The 22,020-nt window shown below is 39.3% G+C and overlaps 1 protein-coding gene across 1 annotated transcript in view; it reads left to right on the top strand.

Moving 5' to 3' along the window:
- LOC124185963 (dynein axonemal heavy chain 2) overlaps positions 1-22,020 on the top strand; it is a 670,443-nt gene that overhangs the window by 372,080 nt on the left and 276,343 nt on the right. The window contains exons 20-22 of the mRNA XM_046577226.1: positions 15,739-15,942; positions 16,033-16,238; positions 16,357-16,542. Of these exons, the coding sequence (XP_046433182.1) occupies positions 15,739-15,942; positions 16,033-16,238; positions 16,357-16,542 (596 nt within the window). The remainder of the gene's footprint in view (positions 1-15,738; positions 15,943-16,032; positions 16,239-16,356; positions 16,543-22,020) is intronic.

Here is a 22,020-nt window from a genome sequence, read left to right as displayed (position 1 = left end):
CCTCGCCTTTAACGTATACGTAACACGCATTTTCCACCATTTTTCTCACAATCTTCGGTACATCCACGTGAGATTTGTTGCCCGCATTCCATGATATTTCATGGTGATTGTGTGTCAACCAGACATTGGTAGCTCTACATTCAAGTGGTGAGCTTGCCAAATCACAGGGTGGCTTGAAAATGATGTAATCCAGACCCGGCCCGTTTACGTTGATGACTGCGACTTTCTTGGGTACAAACTTCATGTTATGGCCTATAAAACATTGCACGTCTTGGATCATCGCCATGTTGAGGAGTGGGAATGGCGCGCTCGATTTTACCGACAGACAGCAGGTAGAAGACTAATATTCTATCTCCGGCACACCCGCTTTGATCCCCTCGCTGATGAATTTTGTAGAAGTAGAGGGGATCGCATAAATTATTTACGGTACATAACTGCATGAAAATTTAAATGTGTTGAATTCTCCACCATGGTATTTCATTTACAGACGATTTTTCCCAGACATGTTACACATTTCAGCTAACTGATCAGAATCTTCTTGTAGAACCCTCGCGATTCTCAGTGGTGAGAAGACATTGTATTCGCCCTCAATCGTCGCCAGAACACGTACCCCGAATTTCGTTTTGACCAGTCGTAACCCTGTAACGCCATACACCTCCCCAATTTCGAGTTCCGACATCTTCTTGGTCAGCAGATTCTCCAGGCGGCTGACATGGTTAACTTTTGTCAGATCCATTGCGTTTCAATCAGAGTTTCTTTTTTTCACAAGTAAGAACAGTTCACGACGTGAGGAGACGATGAGAACAGAGTGACTATCGGAATAGGCTCACGTTTTATATACCACCCGCCCCAATTTTCCATCGGACAAGTTGTTATATTCCGGGGAAGATAGAAACGAGGGACATGATTATGTTAACGGCCTTTCATTTACGAAGCGCTCTGTTCATGCGCTCGTCTTCAACTACCTCTCTCTCCGTCGCTAGCGCGATGTATAATCATAAGATCGGATAATAGTAATAATATGTTTTCCACGAAAACTCGTATACCACGTATACTACACAAATCTCGACACGCATTTTGTAAGAAGAATTTTTATGGAAAATACCATCTGGTTTTTCGTGGAAAAAAAATTTCACAATATATTCAAAGCATTCAACCGCTATTTTGAAATGTTTTATTTTACCCCCACTACTACCTCTGCCTAAAAAAAACCCTATTCCACAGGTCTCGACCTGTATTTCGTAATAAAAAATTTTTTACAATCTATTTAAAGCATCCAACCGTTATTTTTTGAAACATTCTATTTCACCTAACCACGTGATAGAAGAAGTTGCCATATTACGGCGAGCATTGGAAACATCACGCAGACTCGATCGGTGGAATATCGATTGATCGATAATGCGGTGGGGCGCCACATGCGACAAAACTGCGGCAACACCCTGTAACACCAACTGTCGGTAAGATCAGAGATAACAATTCTGTCGGTGAGATGTTTGCCATCTAACAATAAAAAATTTGAAATGTCTGCTCATCTGACGGCGAAAAAATCAAAATGGCTGCTCATCTAACTAAGCAAAAAATCTCATTGTCAAATCACCTGCCGGCAAAATCGGATGAAGATATAGGTGGCACTATCTATGTCAACGCTTCAGCCGCTAGCAATATCGTGGGTGAGGCTTACCATCGCGGTGGTAACATACCGACCGTTGGTAAGGTAGGAATCGGCACTACTCTGCCGTTACGCCGCCATTTTTTGATCCAGAACCCTTATATCTATACTACTCTGGAGGTCTTGACATGTCGTAGCGCTAATTTCTCTTACCCTTAGGCGAGGACTTACCGTTGTCATTTTACCGCGATCCTCTTATTATTCTGAACTGACTAAACTATAACAAAATGATACCGGTTGGACGCCACTTAGTTCAGCGTCGATTTTTGAACAATAATATGATACGATACGATAAATAAGTAGCAAAGCCATTGTATGGCTGGCGAACATCAGGTAGTCACACGAACTGACACAATCTCGGTATTCAAGGCAGTTAACGATGATGAAAGAATTAAAGAAATAAATAATGAACTCAAGTCAGGAAAATTAATCGGTCAATCAATCATATATTGTCGATTACATTTACATATTCGACTCAGTCAATTTGAATCACTCAAGATAGCAATGATCAATAAGTCAGAAAAAATGGGTCACCAGATTTTCAATAGGATAAAGTTGACCGGTAGCTTCGAACGAAAGACGATAATTGACAAACAGAAGTAGGTCGGGAGATACGATATAATGTGAAAATTCACTTGAAGCCACACGTCACTAGGCGACGTGATTTCACCCAATTCCCGAAATCGGCACTACGGTTATTATTATTCTGTTGATCTAAGGCAAAGGTGAGAACTTTATTGTAAATCGATAGATACCAAAGTGGTGATAGCTCGGAAGGTAGTAACAAAAGAGTAAGTTAGATTTTACGATAGATTTTAACTAATAAAAAAGATAAGCAAACAAAAATAATTTACGTAATCGGTTGCTAAGACGAGAAAATATGAATTACTGTCAACGATGAGAATCAATTGACGGGAGTGCTATCACTAGATAATCAAACTAATTATTTGGAATATCTAGAAGATTCGCGATACAATTTACCGAGGAATTCGGAAATATAATTTACGAATAAACAAAAAATTGCCAGAGTAAGAAATTCAGAAAAGGGCTTGCAAGACAAAGAAATACACTAAGTTCACCTTACTATAAAAAAATTAGCGATAATAAGCAGCACTTAAGTTAACAAAGAAATACGGTATTGCAGAGTAATCAAAAATAAGAGATAACAGGTAAAAGCAATACAAATCTATCAATAAGCGATAGAAAGGGCACAATAGTATTTAGCGGCTTGATCTACGCTCGGATGTACTCCAAGGAACTTGATTTACGATAGAAAACATGCACAATAGCAAATATAATATAATATAATAGGCGATACGAAGAAATGAAATATAATGAGCACTACTAGCATAGAAAATTGAGAGAAAAGCTAGGTACAGATAGCTCAGGATACGGTAGAAATTACAGAACCAAACTCATAGAAATTTACAGGTCATCACAGATATTTACAAATACGAAAGAAATATTTATTCTGTACATATGAGGTGGCTCGAAGATACGTGGTTAATCAACTACTGAAATCATGCAGTCACGTGACGGCTTATCGCAATTCAGCCTTATACCATGATTCACACAGAACTAGCATCACGCGATATAACTAAAACAGGATAAATATGATACGAAATGAAACAGAAATTATGAGCAACTTCGTAACGATACACCAAAAAGGCAGAAGCCTAACCTCAGCCGGTGACACAGGCACGCAAACACTGATTGTAAGTTAGATTAAGCTTATCGGTAGCAAAGGTGAAAACAAAATCAAAACAAGAGCAAGGTAGTATCAAAGCTGTGTCCTGGAGAGTTGAGCGTAGAATAGGTAGAGTTCAGAGTCCGGATCATTGAGCTCGCCGATATCGTCAGGTAATCCTTCTAGTTAATTGGACCATAATTGGGTCATCCTTCTTGTGGTGAATGTCAGTTATGATTATGTCACACATTTTCGAAGATTTTCAATAGATGACACGCAATCCCCTGCCCGTAATTTCGTGGTTGACACCAACTTCACAATAGCTGCATCTTACTGTCCAGGTTGCCTATCGTTGGGGACCCTTTTGGCTAAATCAAGGACGTGGCTCTCGGCCACAATTGCTGAACGGAGAGCGACGGCATAAAGGCAACTCGTTGTTTCCTTTCATCAGTTTCGACGTATAAGGAGTAGCCAGCTACTCACGATATGTCAAGAAGACCATGCAGTCACACATCTTCTTGCAAGTCAAAGTCTTGGACCATGACTCACGATGATTGTGGTCCTTACCGATAGATACGCTTAATCGGTCATCGGAGTGATGGCTCAACGCTGAATCAGTGTTCTCATAGGTCTGTTCGGCGCCTGGCCGGGAAATCGGGCAACGACAGGCTGCGGTCTGCCTTTTACGCCGCTCTTATGGTATCTGAGAAAGCGGAGCGGCTGGTTCCTTCTGAAGGAACGGTCACTCGGCCTTCGGGAGGATTTCACATCCCTGTACGCTGGCAGTCAAAGTGATGCGAGAGTTTCCATCAGACAGTGGTACATCGGATTATCGGTAACGAAGGTCCTTGGGGAGAAACAGAAGTTATCGGTAGCTGGTAATCCCTCGCTGGTCGGGATCGTTGTCGTCCTTGCACCTTATTTGTTTGTGCCGGAGCGTGGAATTACACAATTTCCGTAGAAAGAATTATTCGCTAGTAGCTATTGCCTGTTTTGTATCGAGTTTGGTTAGAGTACCCCACCAGGCACGCGTACAGGTAGGAAGACAGTCTACAGTTGTTTCTTGTAGCGATATGTCTCGAGGAAACGGGAGCCCAAGAAAAACATTCGTGATCATTGTTTCGTACAATTTGCGATATTCACTACATCTCATTCGGAAATTATCTGAAATCAAAAGCCATTGAAATTTAGTGAAAGTATCATCAAATTCTCCCCCCAACGTTCTTTGATTATTTTTTTTTTTTCATTTCGAAATTTTTGGCGGCCATCTAAAGTGTAAACAGTTATTTCCACGAAAAATTCCGCTATTTTGTGGGCGGGAAACTCCCTTAATATAAAAATAAAAATTTTAACTAAACGTTGGGGGGAGGTATTTTATATTTGGAAAATGTGTGCCAAGTTTAAAATGAAGCGGTCAAGTAGTTTGTAAATGGCAGTGGACACGAACTTTGAAAAAGTAGTTTTGAGAAAAAATCACAAGCGCACGATCGAACTGATAAACTGACGCTCGTCTCTCGTTTTAAAATATTGTACAGTGTACAGTATACATGCAAATATAAAATATGTCTACATGGCTTTACTTACCTGTCTTTACTAAATAAAATATTCTCGAAACAAGATAATTGACCAGAACGATAGAAGTGAATAAGCTGTATACCTGCTGTCAGAGCTATAGTGTTAACGGGCAGGAGACTAACTAGACAATAACTTCAAGAGTTTTGCTCAGATCGACTTAAAATTTTGAGAATACACTCTTGAAATGTTCAACAATAAGATGAGACGAAAAAAAAATTCGCTTTTTCGAAAGTGCAAACCCTTACCCCCCCGCCCCTTAATGCCCAACCAATATCGTGCTTCTGAAATTCTTCTATTTGTGCGAGTAGGAGTGATGTAATGTACTCGGAGAACCACTCGACGAGATCTGACATACTTTGTATCGTTGCATTCTTAGTATAGAAAAATTTCTAGTCAGCTTTATCGTGGAGTTCAAAAGTGGCCGCTAGCGTTGTGTTGTCTTCAACATGTATATGTCTTTGAAGGAAGTTATGAATTTGATCAAAAACAATGTTCTTTAAGTCAATAACTTGTAAGTTAGTAATCACCATTCCTTGTATGACTTAAGCACCGTTTTTAAAGTATGATGAACAGTTTTGCCGAATATCAGTCCGATGAATCTCCTGCGAATAAGTAATTGCATCGTTATTGGATTATATCTAATCATAACATAGTTAAATACTTTTGATTCAATTCAGCATTTACAGCTATTTTTCACGAGGTGAATTATTGCCGATATTGTAATTTTCGTCCTCTGCTCGTTGTAGAAGGTATTAAGTAACGCTAGACCGATCTTGATGAAGGAAGTATGTTTATAATAATACGACATCTTCCAATGTGGAAACTTTGGAGCTGCGCGATCGTGTCCGAGGTATGCAATCTGATGACATTTTAGATATTAGAAGTAGTGCATTGTTACAATTGTGGCAATATTGGGAAACCTCAAGTATGTTGTTAATGGATTATCGGAAATGTGAGTATGTTTTGGATCTTGGTGTAAGTGTATTGTTTCAAAGTAGTAGTACACAAGTATGCAAATCATAAAAACGTAAAGAAAGATTGGTGGGTGGAAAAATCGATGATCACCCTGAAGTATATCACAACTGTAGAACTGATAAATCTTCAGCTTCAAACATTAAATGGGGTTATCTGACTAATTTCAGAATATTGTACAGTTTCGAAGATGGGGCGTAGATTTATATACTGAACTGTGTAAGGTGAAACAATGATGGTGGGGGAAAATTTGCTGCATGAGAATTTTTTTGTAGTAATTCAAAATGTTGGTGAATGAAGTTTTATCATACGCGGATAATTATACTTGGAGCAACGTTGATGAATAAATTCGTTGAGGCCAGACAAGGTTCAGCTGTATTTGCTGTCGATTCAATCGATCTTATATCGCAATTGTATGAGTCGCCTCGTTCAAAGAGATTACATCGTAGTTACTTCCGAGTCCGCTAGATGCCACAACGTTTAGAGTCTTCAAATGAAACTTTTGTTGAAAATGAATCTCGGTGACCATTCTGGCCGCGTCATTCAAGTTCTCCAAAAATGTTAACTCATCGATACTTTCATCTTCGTCTAAAAGGGAGAATATTACCACTCCTAGTGACATAAGTGTCGACCCCGCCAGTCGCTGTCCGTCCGACAAAAACCAGTCTGTTTTTTTCCCGGATTCATTTAATTTAGCTAGGATCTCCTGATTCAACTCAGGGGCCTCGAAACCTTCTTTTCGCGCATATTTCTCGAGAAGCTTATCTTTCTCTTCTTTGGGGATTCCATGGGCCAAAAAATGCTTCCACTTGTTCGCCAACGAGGTGTGGAGGTCGAAATCTAGTGCCTTGGATGCGGATGGGTCCTCGCCCAGAACCTCCAGGATTTCCAGGTCAAGGTCTTTCTCATTCTTTTCTTCGCTCAAGGGTTCGTCCTCTGCATTATTGTCCTCTGGTTTTACATTTTCTTTGTCCTCTGTGACTACCAAATCTGCGTGAGCAAAATAACAAAAACCTAATAAAAAAAAAACCACGCATTTTTTTTTCGGTCAATTTTTGCTTTTGTATTCTTCATTTTACTGTGACTCTGCACTATCTATCTATCTATTGTATTGTCTGACATGTCAGGCCTCTCGTGCCCGCTCATCAGCCGAATCTCTGATTTGTCCTATCTTTCATATAAACTTATCAGGATGATACTACGATCTGTTTTGCCTCTCGTGCAAACTCATCGTGTTTTTTCGTGACCGTTTTTTTTTTTTGCTTAATTAATATGTTTGCCTCTTTTTTTTTTTACCTTCCAAGTCGATTTGCCGACCATCTTCTTCGTCTCTTCGCCTGAATCGTCATCCGATTCTCGAAGATTTTCTAATGACTCTAGCATTAGTTTTAATCTCTTACTCTACCCTCAAGCTTCTTATATCTTCTATTCGACATTCTCACTTTTTTCGCTTTATCCTTCACCTTATTAGCACAAAACTCTTTCACCTCTTCACGATGTTATTCTAGCGCACAACGAAAGAATATGAAGCAGGAAGGGCACGCCGGGAGGCTAGCACCCCCCAGAAAGTTTCATTTGAATATTCTGAACGTTGTGGCATCTAGCGGACTTGGGAGTAACTACGATGTAATCTCGAGAACGAGGCGCGAAATGTAATTGTATATTATACAACAGACGTTTACGAAAAGTGATACAATGTGTTGCATTGTAAAATGCGACTGCTGTCAGACACGAGTATGCAAGCGGTTAATAGAGTCAGTGCACTTCTGATGGTATAATCAGAATGTGTACCAAATGAGTAATTTATTCAAAACAAGTAGGAAGTCAACGTCCACAAGTTGAATGTGGGGTGGTTTTAGGATGATATTTAATGCGAAATGAGTTCAAAAACTTTTTACTGGGAAATGGTATAAAAACTGTTGGACCGTGTCGCTGCTCCGATGTATCACACTATGTATCATCGAGATAATGACGTGAATCGAAAAGTGGAAATTCTTATGGAAATTGAATGATGCCAGGGTGTAAGATCAGCGATTATGAGCCTGATAACGAACGAACCGAAGGAAATCGGATTGCACGTACATTAACAGTCGAGACGGCAACGGAACCTATGACGAAAGTATGCTTATTAATTGCCGGCTACGAAGCTGCTGCTTTTTTTTTTGTCTTTTGAATGTGTAGAGAATGGCGACGTCAGTATGGAGGAGGGTATTCATGCGTCATTCGAATTATGTAAGCGCGTATGAAGCTCCGAGCCGGCCTAATCAAACGAATAATTGTGGTCTGTGTAGAGGCAGTTTAGACCTATTTATGCGAACTAGTATATGTATTTATTGTATTATTGATAAAATAAAGGGACTCAAATGATATTTTGATGATGGGTCTTTTATTTATTTATACCTTTATTTGAAAAATCAATGTTGTAGAGATAAAAGCTTCAAACATGATACATTGGTATCGAATTATAAACTATAACTATGTGTTTGCTACTACTGATTGATAATTAAATGCAGCGCACTAGTTATTTTTAGGTTCAGGTGATAGATTTGTTTCTGTGAACAACAGATAGTGCGTTAGATTTGGTTTTGAAGAATAAATTTTCGTAAATGATCGGTGCCTGCTTCGTTTATGGTTCGAATAAAATTCGTAGAGTCGAGAGAGGTCGAGATTGAGATTACTGATGCTGTTCCAGATGCAATTGCAGTTTTGGTTGCGGTTGCGGTTGCGATGGTGACATTAGCGCAGGATCCACCGACTCCTTGTGAATCTAAATTCAAATTCAGAAATTGTAATAATTTGATACATACGAAACTTTGAATTCTTTTTATCAGCGGTAAGCCCGTTGGTAAAATTACTCTGTGACTGATCTGACGTCAGTTCAATGATGTAAATAAGAAATATTGAATAATAATTCAATGATTGTACTTATGGTAAAGAATGTAGTAACTCACCAGATGTATCGAACGCTCGTCTAGCAAGAGTTGGAGATTCAGACGATACTTCAAGAGGTGTGTCGGCGGCGGTTGTGATGGTGGTGATTGTTCGAGTAAATCGAAGTGTCGCCGATGCAGATGAAATTGCTGGGTTGAATAAATAAGGTGGAATGATGTTTGAACAAAGAAAGTAAAATAATTATCAGTTCGGTGATTGGTATTTTGCTTTGAGGTTGGGCTGTTAAAAAGCTGTTGTAGCAATTGACTTACTGTGAACGAAAAAAGGATGTGTCACACACGTATGAATAGTGATAGAAAATATGATAATTGTCTTACCTTCAATACTGTCGTGTGTGTAAACAACTTGATGAAATTTAGGGTGCCACTTCTTGGCGATTTGATGTTCAGTCATAGTGGCATTGGATATAGGATGATTTATTGGACCCGGATATCATATGTCTTCAATTAGTGGGTGCAGTTGGTGAGATGGGAGATAACGAATTTGTGGATGAGCAAACTAATAAAATAGTAGTACAATAAAACCGATATTGGTTGCGATGTCGTGTGGGGATGGTGAATGCAGAAATAGTAAACTGCATAAAATCTACTGGGTATGCATTTCGATGACATTATACTCCGAGGGGCCATATTAAAAGGGTCATAGATAGCACAAGTTTGTAAAAGGCAACGGTCTGATATCAAAGGAGTCATAGATCTCGCAAGTATGTCAGAGAGGGCGGATAAGAGGGCGACCTTGTGCGTAGCGAAAAAATTATCATGCTATAGGGGCGAGGAGTTCCGACATGCGCAATGGTGAGGGAAATTAGGGTTGATGGCACGCGGGGATCTGTTTGACTGGAATCGATACCATAATTACTCTACTTGCCATCGTGGAGCGACTTACCGTAGTGGGCAGTCTTGTTAACGACCGTTCGGCTCACACGTACGCACCAACGCAAAGTGATGAAGTAAAAACGTCGTCGTATGGCTACTGATGTGAAACCGTATAGGTAGGTCCTCAACACTGAGGATTGCGATGTAACAGTGCTGCATACCTTGCAATCTATCATCGTGAACAAAATTTTGTAATAGATTGTTATTACTAAGCCCGCTGCAGTTATTTTATACGGTTTCAGCGAAGCTATTTGACCATCGATGTATTTTCGTTCTCCTGCAGTCCAATATTTTCATGAAAAAACTGCATTCCAATTGATCGACAGAATCAAGGTGACGACGGCTTTGGATTTTCCCATATGACTGAGCTGGTGAGTTCACCTAATGTTTGTTGTATTCGTTTTGACCCGAACTTCCGTCACAACCCCACTTACATATGAACTCTGTTGTGAAACTGAGTATTCAGTGATTCCAAGAAATCTCTCCGAGAGAGCAAGAGACGTTCGCACGTGTGATTCGGCAAGTCTTGTAATTTTATGTCTGCACTCATTTCTGTAACAGTGATGTTGGATAGAGGCGGACAATGGAGCTTCTTAGCTACTTGGATGGAGTCGTAGCTTGGGTATAATTTGTAATTATTTCTTATCATAGTTTTTCCAATGACGTTGGACTGTTTGCTTGTCAGTTCTCCTTCGATTATATCTGATAGTGCTTCAGCGCAGAGATCTTTCTCTCTGATGCAGTAGATGTTGTCGCAAACGTTGCTCTGTAACGTGTAGATCTTGTCAGTGAATTCATTTGTATTGCATGTAATAATTCTACTGTTGAAAAATTTTTGCGAAGCTTTTCCACTTTTTGCCGTTGTTCGTACCCTAGGATAAGTGTCCCAGGGGCGTATTATTTTCTTATCGGGAATAGAAAATCACATTTGAACAAACAAATAATTTATTCGGAAAGGTAATCTACACGTATCGGTTACAGTTAAAGTGCCTAATATTATTTGACTGGACTCTAACTGATTATTCTACAGCAGACTAAAGTACGTCTGAGGGAATTAATAGAATGTACAACAGACTGAAGTACATCTGAGAGAACTATGATAGAGAATCGGAGGAGTGTAGTGCTTCCGTGATGGTTCTCGTGTAACTGATTTTGTTTAAACATGAAAATTATGCCTTAGGCGGTAAAGACTGAAACCGTAAGCGTGGGAGGCAATGCCAGGTACCTCCATGCGTGGTCCGGTATAGGTTGGAAAAACCCTTGGAAAAACCCAGAGACACCTACGTCACATTCGCGAGACCCTAGGCGTAGGACCCTTAGCGGGCAGCACATGGCAATGCCTATGGCGACCACCTGGACTCGGTAAACGGGGAAAGTCCGTGGTCCCAAATTCATTGGCTGTATTCTGATCTTGTCTCTGCTACCTTTCCAGGCATGATTATTTCTTGGACAATTGATGTGCGTTCGTTACAGCACGTGAAAACCCGTAGGTCAAACCTGGCCTGGGATTACCTCCCCTCATACATAATAGGATAATGAAATAATACAGACACGGTCAGAAAAATATGACCTTTTTCTTTTATTATAACGTTGATGAGAGATCGATCGAACGCCACGACAGCGTGCTGAATACTGATACAACAAGACGCTTAACAACGCCATCAGGCAAGATACGGCCGTGACAAAACTTATTATTACCGCGTACTAGTAAATTGAGCGCTAACTTCAAATTCTCGTCAGTAGATATAACGTACGAAATAAGAAAATTAACATAACATGAAATTACATAAGATATTCACGGACACTCCTCATTCAGTATTTGGTAGTTGAAGTCCGCGGTCGTGCAGTTTCACAGTGTGAAAAATACCTTTCTCCATTGACCGAAAATAAGCTGATTCTGAAATCCCGTTAAAATACGGATACATATAATCACATCGATATTAACGGTGTTAAAGTTATATCCATTACAAGCTGGTTGTCTTAATGTAATCCGCGGTTGAAAATATCAATCTTTGCACAACTATGAATAGTCCAGTCAATCTGTAAATCAATCTACATTAAATCTGAAAATTTAGTTAATAGTGGTATTCGATAAGGGGTTATATTCCGAGCATAATGCCAGATTTGCGAGAACAGCGGAGGATCAGGGGCGCCACTATCGCGAGAAACGCGTTTGATCTGATATCTCGAGTACGGTGCATCTTAGACAAAACACTATGGGAACTTTTTTTCTTTCAAATTAAATTTCCTAACTTTCTTGTTTGAAACTTTCTTTTCTTGCAACAATATTTTCCGAGTTATTTCGTCCGAAAAGCATAAACTTTCCTATTTTTTTCCTTTTTTCGCCTTCATCTCCATAACCATTCACTTTTACAGAAGTTCATCCAGTATGAAACTTATAGATCTTCCAATTATCATACATCTTTTGTCTGAAATTTTTTCTCAATGATAATAGTTTTGAAGTTATTGCTCAGTATATCGATCGAACTCCGTTCTATCAACGTAATAATATGACATTAGTGTGTATTCTGCAGTGCTGAAGAAAAAAAATTAAAGTATTTAATGATCATTTATTAGTTAATTTACCTATATAAAACGGTAAATGAAATAAGTAACTCGATCTCAGACTGCCATTTTTTCGTAACAATTGTTTAAATATTATATTTTGCTGATTTTGGTATTTTTTGTTGCATTTAACTTAATGATAATGTAATTAAGGTTCAGAAAAGGAAGAAAATAAATAATTAAAATTTTCTTATTCATTGATTTGAATATATTATTTAATTGATACCTGAGTAGAAAGGAGCTGTGTTTAGAACGGGTAAGAAGTATTGTTAGTGTGCTGTCTAATTTGAGTTTCTTTATTTTGATCCCCTCTTTGGGAAATGCAGAATTTTCAGCCGTAATGACAAAGTACAATGCAGGCATCCTGGTCAGTCGTCCCAGTCCTAATGCTTTGTTGACGCCAGCGATAAAGCCGTTGCCATGCCAAAACAAATTCTGACGTCCCTTTGCTGTCACTGCTGATTACGTAATCAGGCTGCAGCACCGTCACCGTATATCTATTACTGCTTTGAATATATTCCCTGAGCTTGCAAATGCAGACCGTAATCCGTAGCTGTACCGCAGACTTAGGTTATTAAAACCGTCTCTGCTCCCTGAATAACTCTAAGCTTTGCACACCCTGAAGTCTATCCGTTACCGCGTTCACAGGGTTAGGCGGTAACGCCATCTCTGTTTCCTGTGCTGATTCCTGATTCGTATTAAATTCATTCTGAGCTTTTATTTATTTGGATAGTTAGCACGAAAGCGAATATTGAACTTGACATTCTTACAACTTCTGACAAAAGTAGTGGCAGTCATGCCAATACACATGTGGTTAAAAACTTGAAAATTCAATATAAGTGATTATAATCTAAGCGAATTAAAAGTCATTGCGTAATTTATCGGTTACGTTCCTATTTTTATAAAGAGTGAAATTTAATTTTCTAAACATTCTAATTTGCGCTGTAACTTCTCCCAAGGTAAATATGCCGCTGTTACAAAATTTCCTGGGTTAGCAAATACTCTAGTCAAAAGACGCTTGTTCTTATGAAATTGGCAAATCTACGAAGTGACTCTAAGTTAGGCCATAGACTCAAAATGAGACCTATACCTGACGCAACAAGAGACAGCGAGGCACTTTGCTCTGCAACTGTTTTAACAAATCTATGTAAGGTGAGACACCGAGGCGCCATATCATGCAAGCGCTGGTTTGCCGATCTATGGCACCTGTATTTATACACAGAATCCGCCGCTGTGGCGACGCTCGAGCGATCGAAGGATTGTCGGTCTGTCTGCACGTATGTACTGGTTACTGTATGCGTCAGCTATTGTGATGAACGCTGCTTGACCTCAGCTTGGACGGTCAAACACGTCACAGTTCATAGAATCTTCCGTTGCATCCCCGGTTCGGAGCACACAAAATACATTGTGCCATGCGCTGTCTGTGCACAAATACATAGCGCCAGCCAATTAAGCTTATTTGCAAAGTTTCAAGACACCCATGTTTTCTTAATTTTCAAATATTGATAATGGAATTTTTGATGTTAACACCGATTTCAGTTGGCGATTTAAATTTATCGATCGGAACCCCAAATAAATCTCGCTTCTGAATCTGGCACTATAAGATGAAAAACTTGGATAACCAAAGGCACGGAGCACAAGACCTGATAGTAGAAGGTTTCACAACATAAAGTGAAGGAGTGATTTTTCACCTTGTGAAATCTTACTTCGAAGTGACTAACATGTGACTATACATGGGTATAGAAATCAGCACGCGTGACGATGGGCTGTTGCATTTGTATTACTATAATCTTGCAAAAAAACTCGACCTGAGACTCTGAAAATGTTAAAATCTTAAACATTACTGAAGCAATATTATCGAACTAGTTTCGATGCATCATAAAGTTATACGAAGAGTTATGTGGATCTATTCTGCGATGATGGAGCATGTAATTGGAAATCATGAACGATTCACAAATCATTTCAAATATTGCAACAAAGCTTGAATCCCACTAATCTCCCAGTGATTACTAAACGTTTAAAATAGTTCAACATTTCACCGATTTGCAAGTGATTTTCAGTCTGAAATGACAGCTTGAATTTTAGCGATTTTTAGAGATTTTCAATCAATATCTCCAGTGAACGGCCTGATGATGACGATGTTCGATTCTGCGACTGGTCACTTATATTCGAAAAAAGTAGCTATCCATGCATACATCACATCGATTCTGCTTCAGTCAAAGTTCTGCTTCTACTCTAATACGTTTGTCACCATAGTCATCATTCGCATAATTCATATGAGAACTAATGATAATATAATTTATACCCTGATACTCACTAATCTTCCGTCTCATAGACGTCACATTGCATATTGATTCATGATTGATGATTGAAAATGTATTCCACGAAGCATGTTGTTTTGCGTGAGACAAATTTTTTTTACGTCAAGCTAAAAATCACCAGACGGTGAGACTTATTAATAAAACAGTTTTTTGACGATTATCTGACAAAAAACTCGTCTTTCCTGTAAACTGTACTTTAGCAACTTTTCACTCGTACGTTTTAGAACACGTCCAATTAATTATTGTCCCGATTATTACAACAAGTTCACTTTCATAAACCCAAAAGTGAAGGCATTAGTGTTCGAAAAAGAGAAACAATACTCTATATAATTGTGACGCCGTAATCTTCTTGGGGAAAAAAAAATTGACGCAAATGATGTTCATCGATTTATTTCCTACATTGGCAAATTATTCAGCACTAGCTCTGATATTCTTCTCATCCCTTTATTTTCATCGTAAGACGCGCAATTAACGGATTGTGTTTACGAAATTGACCGAGTGAGAATAATGAGCACGCGCTTTAGAGCTGCTCCGTAAGATTCTCCAAGCTATTTTTAGCCTAATATGTCATGTATACAGTTCAAGCGTACCCCATTTATGGTCTGTTATGGTGGTACAAAGAAAAAAACAAAATTCTTGAGCAAACTGACGACTTGGACGATGTTGGAATATTTTGGCTCTTTCTATCCCAAATGCATTGATTTAGAGCTGAAATGAAATTTCATGAAACATATGTTCTGAATCAAATTGTCAAATGTTGTCGTGAATCGTAAAAGGCGAGAAACACATAATAATTTTACCGCTGTACGGATCAAACGCTTATCCTTGCGGAAAAGAGACTGCGGCCTGCGCGTTAATTTTTTTTTTTTTTCATTCTTAATATACTTGGCGCGAGACACCTTTGTATCTCTTCATACTACGTGGTACTATCTTATGACATTTACCACAAAATTTATCCTGTCAACATTCACACCAGCTAATTTCTATACCAAATATTAACAAATTATAACACATTTCTTGCCGCTATAGAACGGCACTTACTTTTTAGAGTTGTATGAAACGAAAATCTTCTAAGAATGACTGATATACGTGCTTCTTCTAATATGCTGTATTGTTTTCAAGATCCTTACACTTGTGAACAACGATCGAATCACGATGCCCGAACAAGTATCGCTCTTGTTTGAAGTCCAAGATTTAGCTGTAGCATCGCCAGCAACAGTGTCAAGAGCTGGGATGGTTTATAATGATTATAAAGATCTTGGATGGCGTCCATATGTGACCTCATGGATGCAACAATACGAGGACAAGCCAGAGTATCAAGAAGAGGTAGGCAAGCTGCATATTAGTTGATATGAACGTGCCTATCCTAATCACGAATCATACATACCGCATGAAACTGATGATGAACGATTTTAGTTAAACCAGTTGATGAATCGTTTCGTGGATACGACGTTAAACTTCAAGCGTTCAAAATGCGAAGAAACTGTGCCTGTATCAGAATTGAATTTGGTTCAATCGCTCTGTAAGCTTTTAGAAGTATTGGCCACGCCGAAAAATGGTGTGGAAATGGGTGAAGACCCAGATGCTTACAGTACTGTGTGCAAAATGTGGTTCTTATTTTGGTGGGTATAACTCATCATACACATCGCTCGCACATCGTGAATATTTGCTTTCAAAATTCGTCGATAAGTTGGAAAATGACAGTATTTCAATTCCATCCATGTTTATATTCACTTGCAGTATGATATGGTCACTTTGCGCCACAGTAAACGAGGACGGCCGACAAAAAATGGACAATTTTGTAAGAGAAATGGAAGGGAGTTTTCCAGTAAGAGATACAGTATATGAATATTACGTGGATGTTCGACAACGGGGTTTCGTTTGTTGGGAAGACCGGCTTTCTCCAACATGGAAGTATCTGACAGGGTAATAATTATTTGAAGTACGATATTTACAGTATTTAATGAAGTGCTGTGGCTGACGCTTGGCAAGTAGACCAAACGAAGTTTTTGCAATGTACAGGATTATATGAAATCTCCAAAAATTAATTCAACAGATGAAAGAGCATTTCATCGTATCATTTTGGTTACTGCCCGTCATTGACGTATTGCTCCAATAGTACCGGTAATGAAATGCAAAAGATTCCACTTAGGATCAAAATGTAAATTTGACCGTAATTTGATTGACTGAATATAAGAGTGCCCAAATAAGTAACAATCATCATGATATTTAGAGAAACTTTGGTAAAACTGGGTGAAACTTTGGCTACTAAGCCACTCTTCTTGTAAAGTTTTTCCGAGTAAAATGTGCGAATCTGCTGATTTTGATTGAAATTTTAGCTCGCTGGTTCTAGTTTAAAATGCGAAAATATTTTTCGAATAGTCATCGGTATTTTTCGAGATAGGCCGCAACATGAGGCGTTGGGTATGGTAATATGAGTATAAAAAAAAAAAAAAAATGTGTAATTTAGTAAGTTTGCTTAATTCCATTTATTTCAATTGAGTTCAAAATTCATCTGAGAATGTAAGTCATAATATTGATGAATCATGTGTCGCTCATCAGTATCCATTGCTGTTTTGATTGATCTACAATTCCATCTTCTGCGTGTCTGTTCTGAGGTCAACCCTCTTCTTACTCCGCTTCTTCCCCCAGAATCATTCAATTTGTATTGAACTCACTCCGGAACATAAAGGCAAAAAAAATCTAATTATTTTATTGTGGAATGATTATTAAGGCTAGACAAATATTTCAATGATATATTGAGTGAATAAACCCCACTTGAGTCTGTTATACAATAACGTACCTGAATTTAACTTTCGAGCTGACTGCTTGCAAATTAGTCCTGTGAAGAAACCGTTAGAATTCTCCGGCACCATACGCTATCCCGTCTGCTTCTGTTTCAGCCTTCTCCACAGCGGTTTTTTTTAAAGTTTCACTGTTCGACTGGCTTTCTTGCACTCTGTCGTTGCTTTCCTTTCTGCCTTACGCTTTCGTCTGACATCTCGTTGCTCGCTCATCTTTTTGACATTAATTGCCACCTTCTCAGACCTTACTGACATCTTTGCCTTTTGAGCATGGAACGCTCCCCCATACTGAACTCAGCAATTGCGATTGCTACTGTAGTTTTTACTGCATTCTGATTTATGATCATCTTGCCACACTGCAAAATCAGGCGAAGTAGCATCTATTTGGGCTGCGACAACGACATACACCTGGAAGTATTTTGAGAGTACCTGGTAATCGATGGCCAGTCCAGTAGGGATGTCGATGACTATACCTACTCCGTCTAACGATGTAAGGCTTCGTTTGTGCTACGTACCGTCGTAAGATACTGAGACGTCAAGTACTAGGAGGTTGCCTACTCACGGCGCAGCTAGCACTTGCAGACGTTCACGCGATGCAAGTTTACTCCGTTATTTATAAAGATATCGAAGTTATTTTGAAAGCATATTGAAGGTGAAAGAGTAATCTGTGCCGTGTATTTTTTCGAATTTTTTAAATTCTTCTTCAGAGTCGATTAAAACGGTGGCGAAAATGGGTATACTTTCCGTATTAATACAACGGTGGTTAATTTTTTTTCGAAATTTCACGAAATACACGGCCCAGATCCGTCCTTCGCCTTCAATTTGAGCCAAAATTCAAATAAATCGTACATCAGACCAGCGAGAAAACTTGCGTGAGCGAAAGCACAAAACGGCGATATTTAGCCGCGAAATGTGGTTGCTCGCTAGCGCCACCTCAGGCCGAAGCCGCCTGTAGTACGAACTAACGGTAGCAGTACCGTTCTAAAGTCAATACGTGATTTCGCGCGCGGCCAGTGTCAGTTTTCTTTCATTGCACACTGATATTGTCACAAAGTTTAGTTTAGTTTTTTATTCATTCATCCAGCATGGGTAAAACCAAGCCAGTACCTAGAAAGGCGAAGAAAAAGGGCAAAGGTAGTAAGAATTTAGCTGTTTATCGACAGGAGGGATAAAATTGCATGCGGTTCACATGTATCAATTGTTTTGAACGCAGGTCTAGTTACTAACATACATGCCTTCAAATATTCACATATATTTCCTCCAATATTTATCTCCATATATCATGATTCCTCGTCTGTTTATCAATCTATTTATACAGTCATCCCGTGTAATCGGTCGTCTAAATACTACTCTCCATGTATGTAAATACCGTGGACTCTTTGCCTCACAATGTCGTATCACCGTGTTTTTTTTTCGTAATAATAATCGAGAATCTGTTTGTCATGATCAACACGCGATGCACTAACGATTTTTGAATGTCATCTTTTTCAAATCATTGTATCACAAAATCGATACAAGCTGTAGCGATAAGCTGTAAATTCAACTTTTAGAAAACTCGTTTCCCAGAAGCGTTCATCACCACGCTCAATCAAAATTTTTAGTATTTTCAAATGCGAAATAGAAAAGTCATTCTTCTAGTTTTCAGAAAAATCATCACGATCGAATGACGTTTAAATACGTGCTAACTATTCAGCTCTATTTATCGTGATGATATTTCTCAAACAGTTTTAATTTCTTGACAAATGGTGAGGCAATCGATGATCCCGCGATTACCCAAAAACTGTTTCATTACAGATTTATCGCTTTTTGGACTTTGGTTCAAGTGTTCATGTTTTAATAGTTTTTCGGAAATTCGGAAAAATAAGAATGAGAAAAGCAATAATTCCATTTCTAGATGATTAAACTCAGTATTTGTGAGTTTGCGTTAAGATCAATACTTCCTAATGCTTAATGTTAATGTTTTTGAAAAGTATAATGATCGGTGTGGTGTTTCCTTCACTGATACCATGTACATGACGAAAAAACAAAAAAATGTGCGTAGAGTCAGGTTATGTTATCGTTTGCGTTAACTTTGAATGACTGACATTATGACTGAAGTTTTCCGAAATTTGATTGATTAATAATTAAAAGAAAAGTAATTGTGAGATACGATAGTTCTAGACGCCCAGAATCATGATGGTAATACATCCGCGTTTCGTACTTTTACTTGCTGACTCTTTTCATTCACTCGTGAATCGTATATCCATGATATGATTCGTGCAGAATTGTTGCGAGCCAAAGAATCGACGAAGAATTGATAGCGGAAGTGATGCCTCCAGAAGACACGATAACAAATAATGTTTTCGAGTTTGAAGAGGTCAGATCTCCCACAGAATTTACTGAAGTCGATTTGTTTTGCTCGGAGCCAATGCCTGACTCTCCGATTACGATTACGTCGAATGAGGATACGACAGTAGTAGGTACCAGCAGCAAATCCGTAAGTATTTCGCTCACAACCGAACGCAATGCGGTAGAAGACCGTTGTTTACAAATAGAAACGGTTAGCGTAAACGATAAGGATTCAATAGTCGAACCAAACCCTCCATTCGAGTTGACTGACAGGAGAATAGTTGATATAAGTCACGTCCTGAGCAGCATAAAAAAATAGCTTTTCATTGACCTTATGATTGTACGTTTGCCAACATGGAACCTACATCCGAAAGCCGGACAGGATTCATTACCACCATCACATTCAAATGTAAATTTTGTTGCAAGGTCGAATCAATAGTTTCAGAAGATTGTCAGTCAGCCTCTTCCTCCCTGAATTCAGCTCTCGCATCTGGAATTGTGTCCACAGGTGGTGGTTTTTCACAACTTACCGAAATTAGCACCTCTATAAATATACCCTGTGTGGCTAAAAATACTTGGAATAAGTATCATAAAATCGTTCGTGATGCCTATCGTGATTTTGCTTTAGAGGAAATGACCAAGGCAGGTAAAGAAGAAGCGCGCTTGGCTCGGGAGACAGGTTATGTCGACGAAGCCGGGTACCCTTGCGTGTCGGTGTTTGCGGACGGGTCTTGGGCCAAACGATCGTATCGAACTGAATATGATTCACTTGCGGGTGTAGCGGCAATAGTGGGGTATAGGACCAAAAAAGTTTTGTTCATTGGGGTTAGAAACAAGTATTGTTCGATGTGCAGAAGGCACACAAATGAGTAAATCAGTGCCCCAACATAAGTGTGCTAAAAATTAGGTGGGTTCTAGTACTTCAATGGAGTCAGATATAATTGTAGAGGGGTTCAAATGTAGCTTAGAAATGCACGGGCTAAAATACAATAAATTGATAGGCGATAGGGATAGCAGTGTCCACCGGAAGATCGTTGATGCGTTGCCGTATGGACCGGAAAGACTAGTCCGAAAAATTTAATGCCGCAACCATGTTCTCCGAAACTATGGAACTCGATTGCGAGATTTTCGTCTGAACCGTAAGGTTGGTACGCTGGTTCTGAGAAACTCTTTGCGCAAAAACTTGAAACGCCTACGCTATACCGTAACTTCTGCTATTCATCACCGAAAAGCACAAGATCAATTACGCAAGGACATAAAGAACGGTCCAAATCACGTTTTCGGAGATCATCGGTTATGTAAAGATCGCGGATACTTTTGCAACGGTAATCCGAAGCCGGGTGAAGTGAATCTTGTGCAAAACATGAAAACGACTGGTATCTTCTAAGAGATTCTGTCGGCAATGAATCGACTCACTGAGCATGTATCTCGCTTCATATGGGACGTAGACAACAATGTAGCCGAGTTGTACAACGCCTACGTTGCCAAAGCTATAGGGGACAAGCGTGTCAACTTCACCCTTCGCAATTCGTATGAAGCTAGATGCAAATCTGCCGTAGTGAGGATGAACGCCAGTGTACAATTTCGTGCGTCAGTGCAAGAAAAATTAGGAATGGGTGGGTCGGGAAAATTCACTGGTAAATACTGTTTGGGAAAATCGCGATCTCTTCAGTCTCGAAAGTCGGCTTTCAAATCAAAATCAAAATCTTTTATCGCCCAGTCCACTGACACCGACTACGGCCCGGACGCTGCATGTCCATCGGAACCAGACATGTCCACGGAGAAGTTGGCTTTGGCTCTAAAAGGTTTGGTGCAGGCCTTGTACTTGCAGGAACCATTGGTAATCCGGAGGCAAACTAGAGGTCAAAGAACGTCAAACGAATGCTACGGTGAACGTAAAAAGCGATTGACGTCTTCGATTTTCCGTGAAATTTTCAAACGGCGGCCACAAACATCGTGTACCAAATTAGTCGAACGAATTCGCTATACCAATTTCCATAGTAACTCGAGTACACGGTGGGGCATAGAAAAAGAGCCCTTTGCGATCAGTGACTTCGCATCCGAACATGGAGTTTATGTGAAACTCAGCGGTCTAGTGGTAGACAAGGAGCTACCATTCCTCGCGGCGTCACCTGATGGACTTGTAGGCAAAGATGCGATTTTAGAAGCAAAATCTCCCGTATCTGCCAAAGAGTTAATTCCAATGAAGGGCATACAGTAAAAAAAAAAAAAATTAAATTCATGTGTATTGAAAAAGGTAGAGCTAAATTGA

Source organism: Neodiprion fabricii, chromosome 7 (genome assembly GCF_021155785.1).
Source record: "Neodiprion fabricii isolate iyNeoFabr1 chromosome 7, iyNeoFabr1.1, whole genome shotgun sequence".
Classification (NCBI taxonomy): Eukaryota; Metazoa; Arthropoda; class Insecta; order Hymenoptera; family Diprionidae; genus Neodiprion; species Neodiprion fabricii.
Note: the sequence above shows the minus strand (reverse complement) of the source record. Positions and strands in the feature narration are given on the sequence as shown.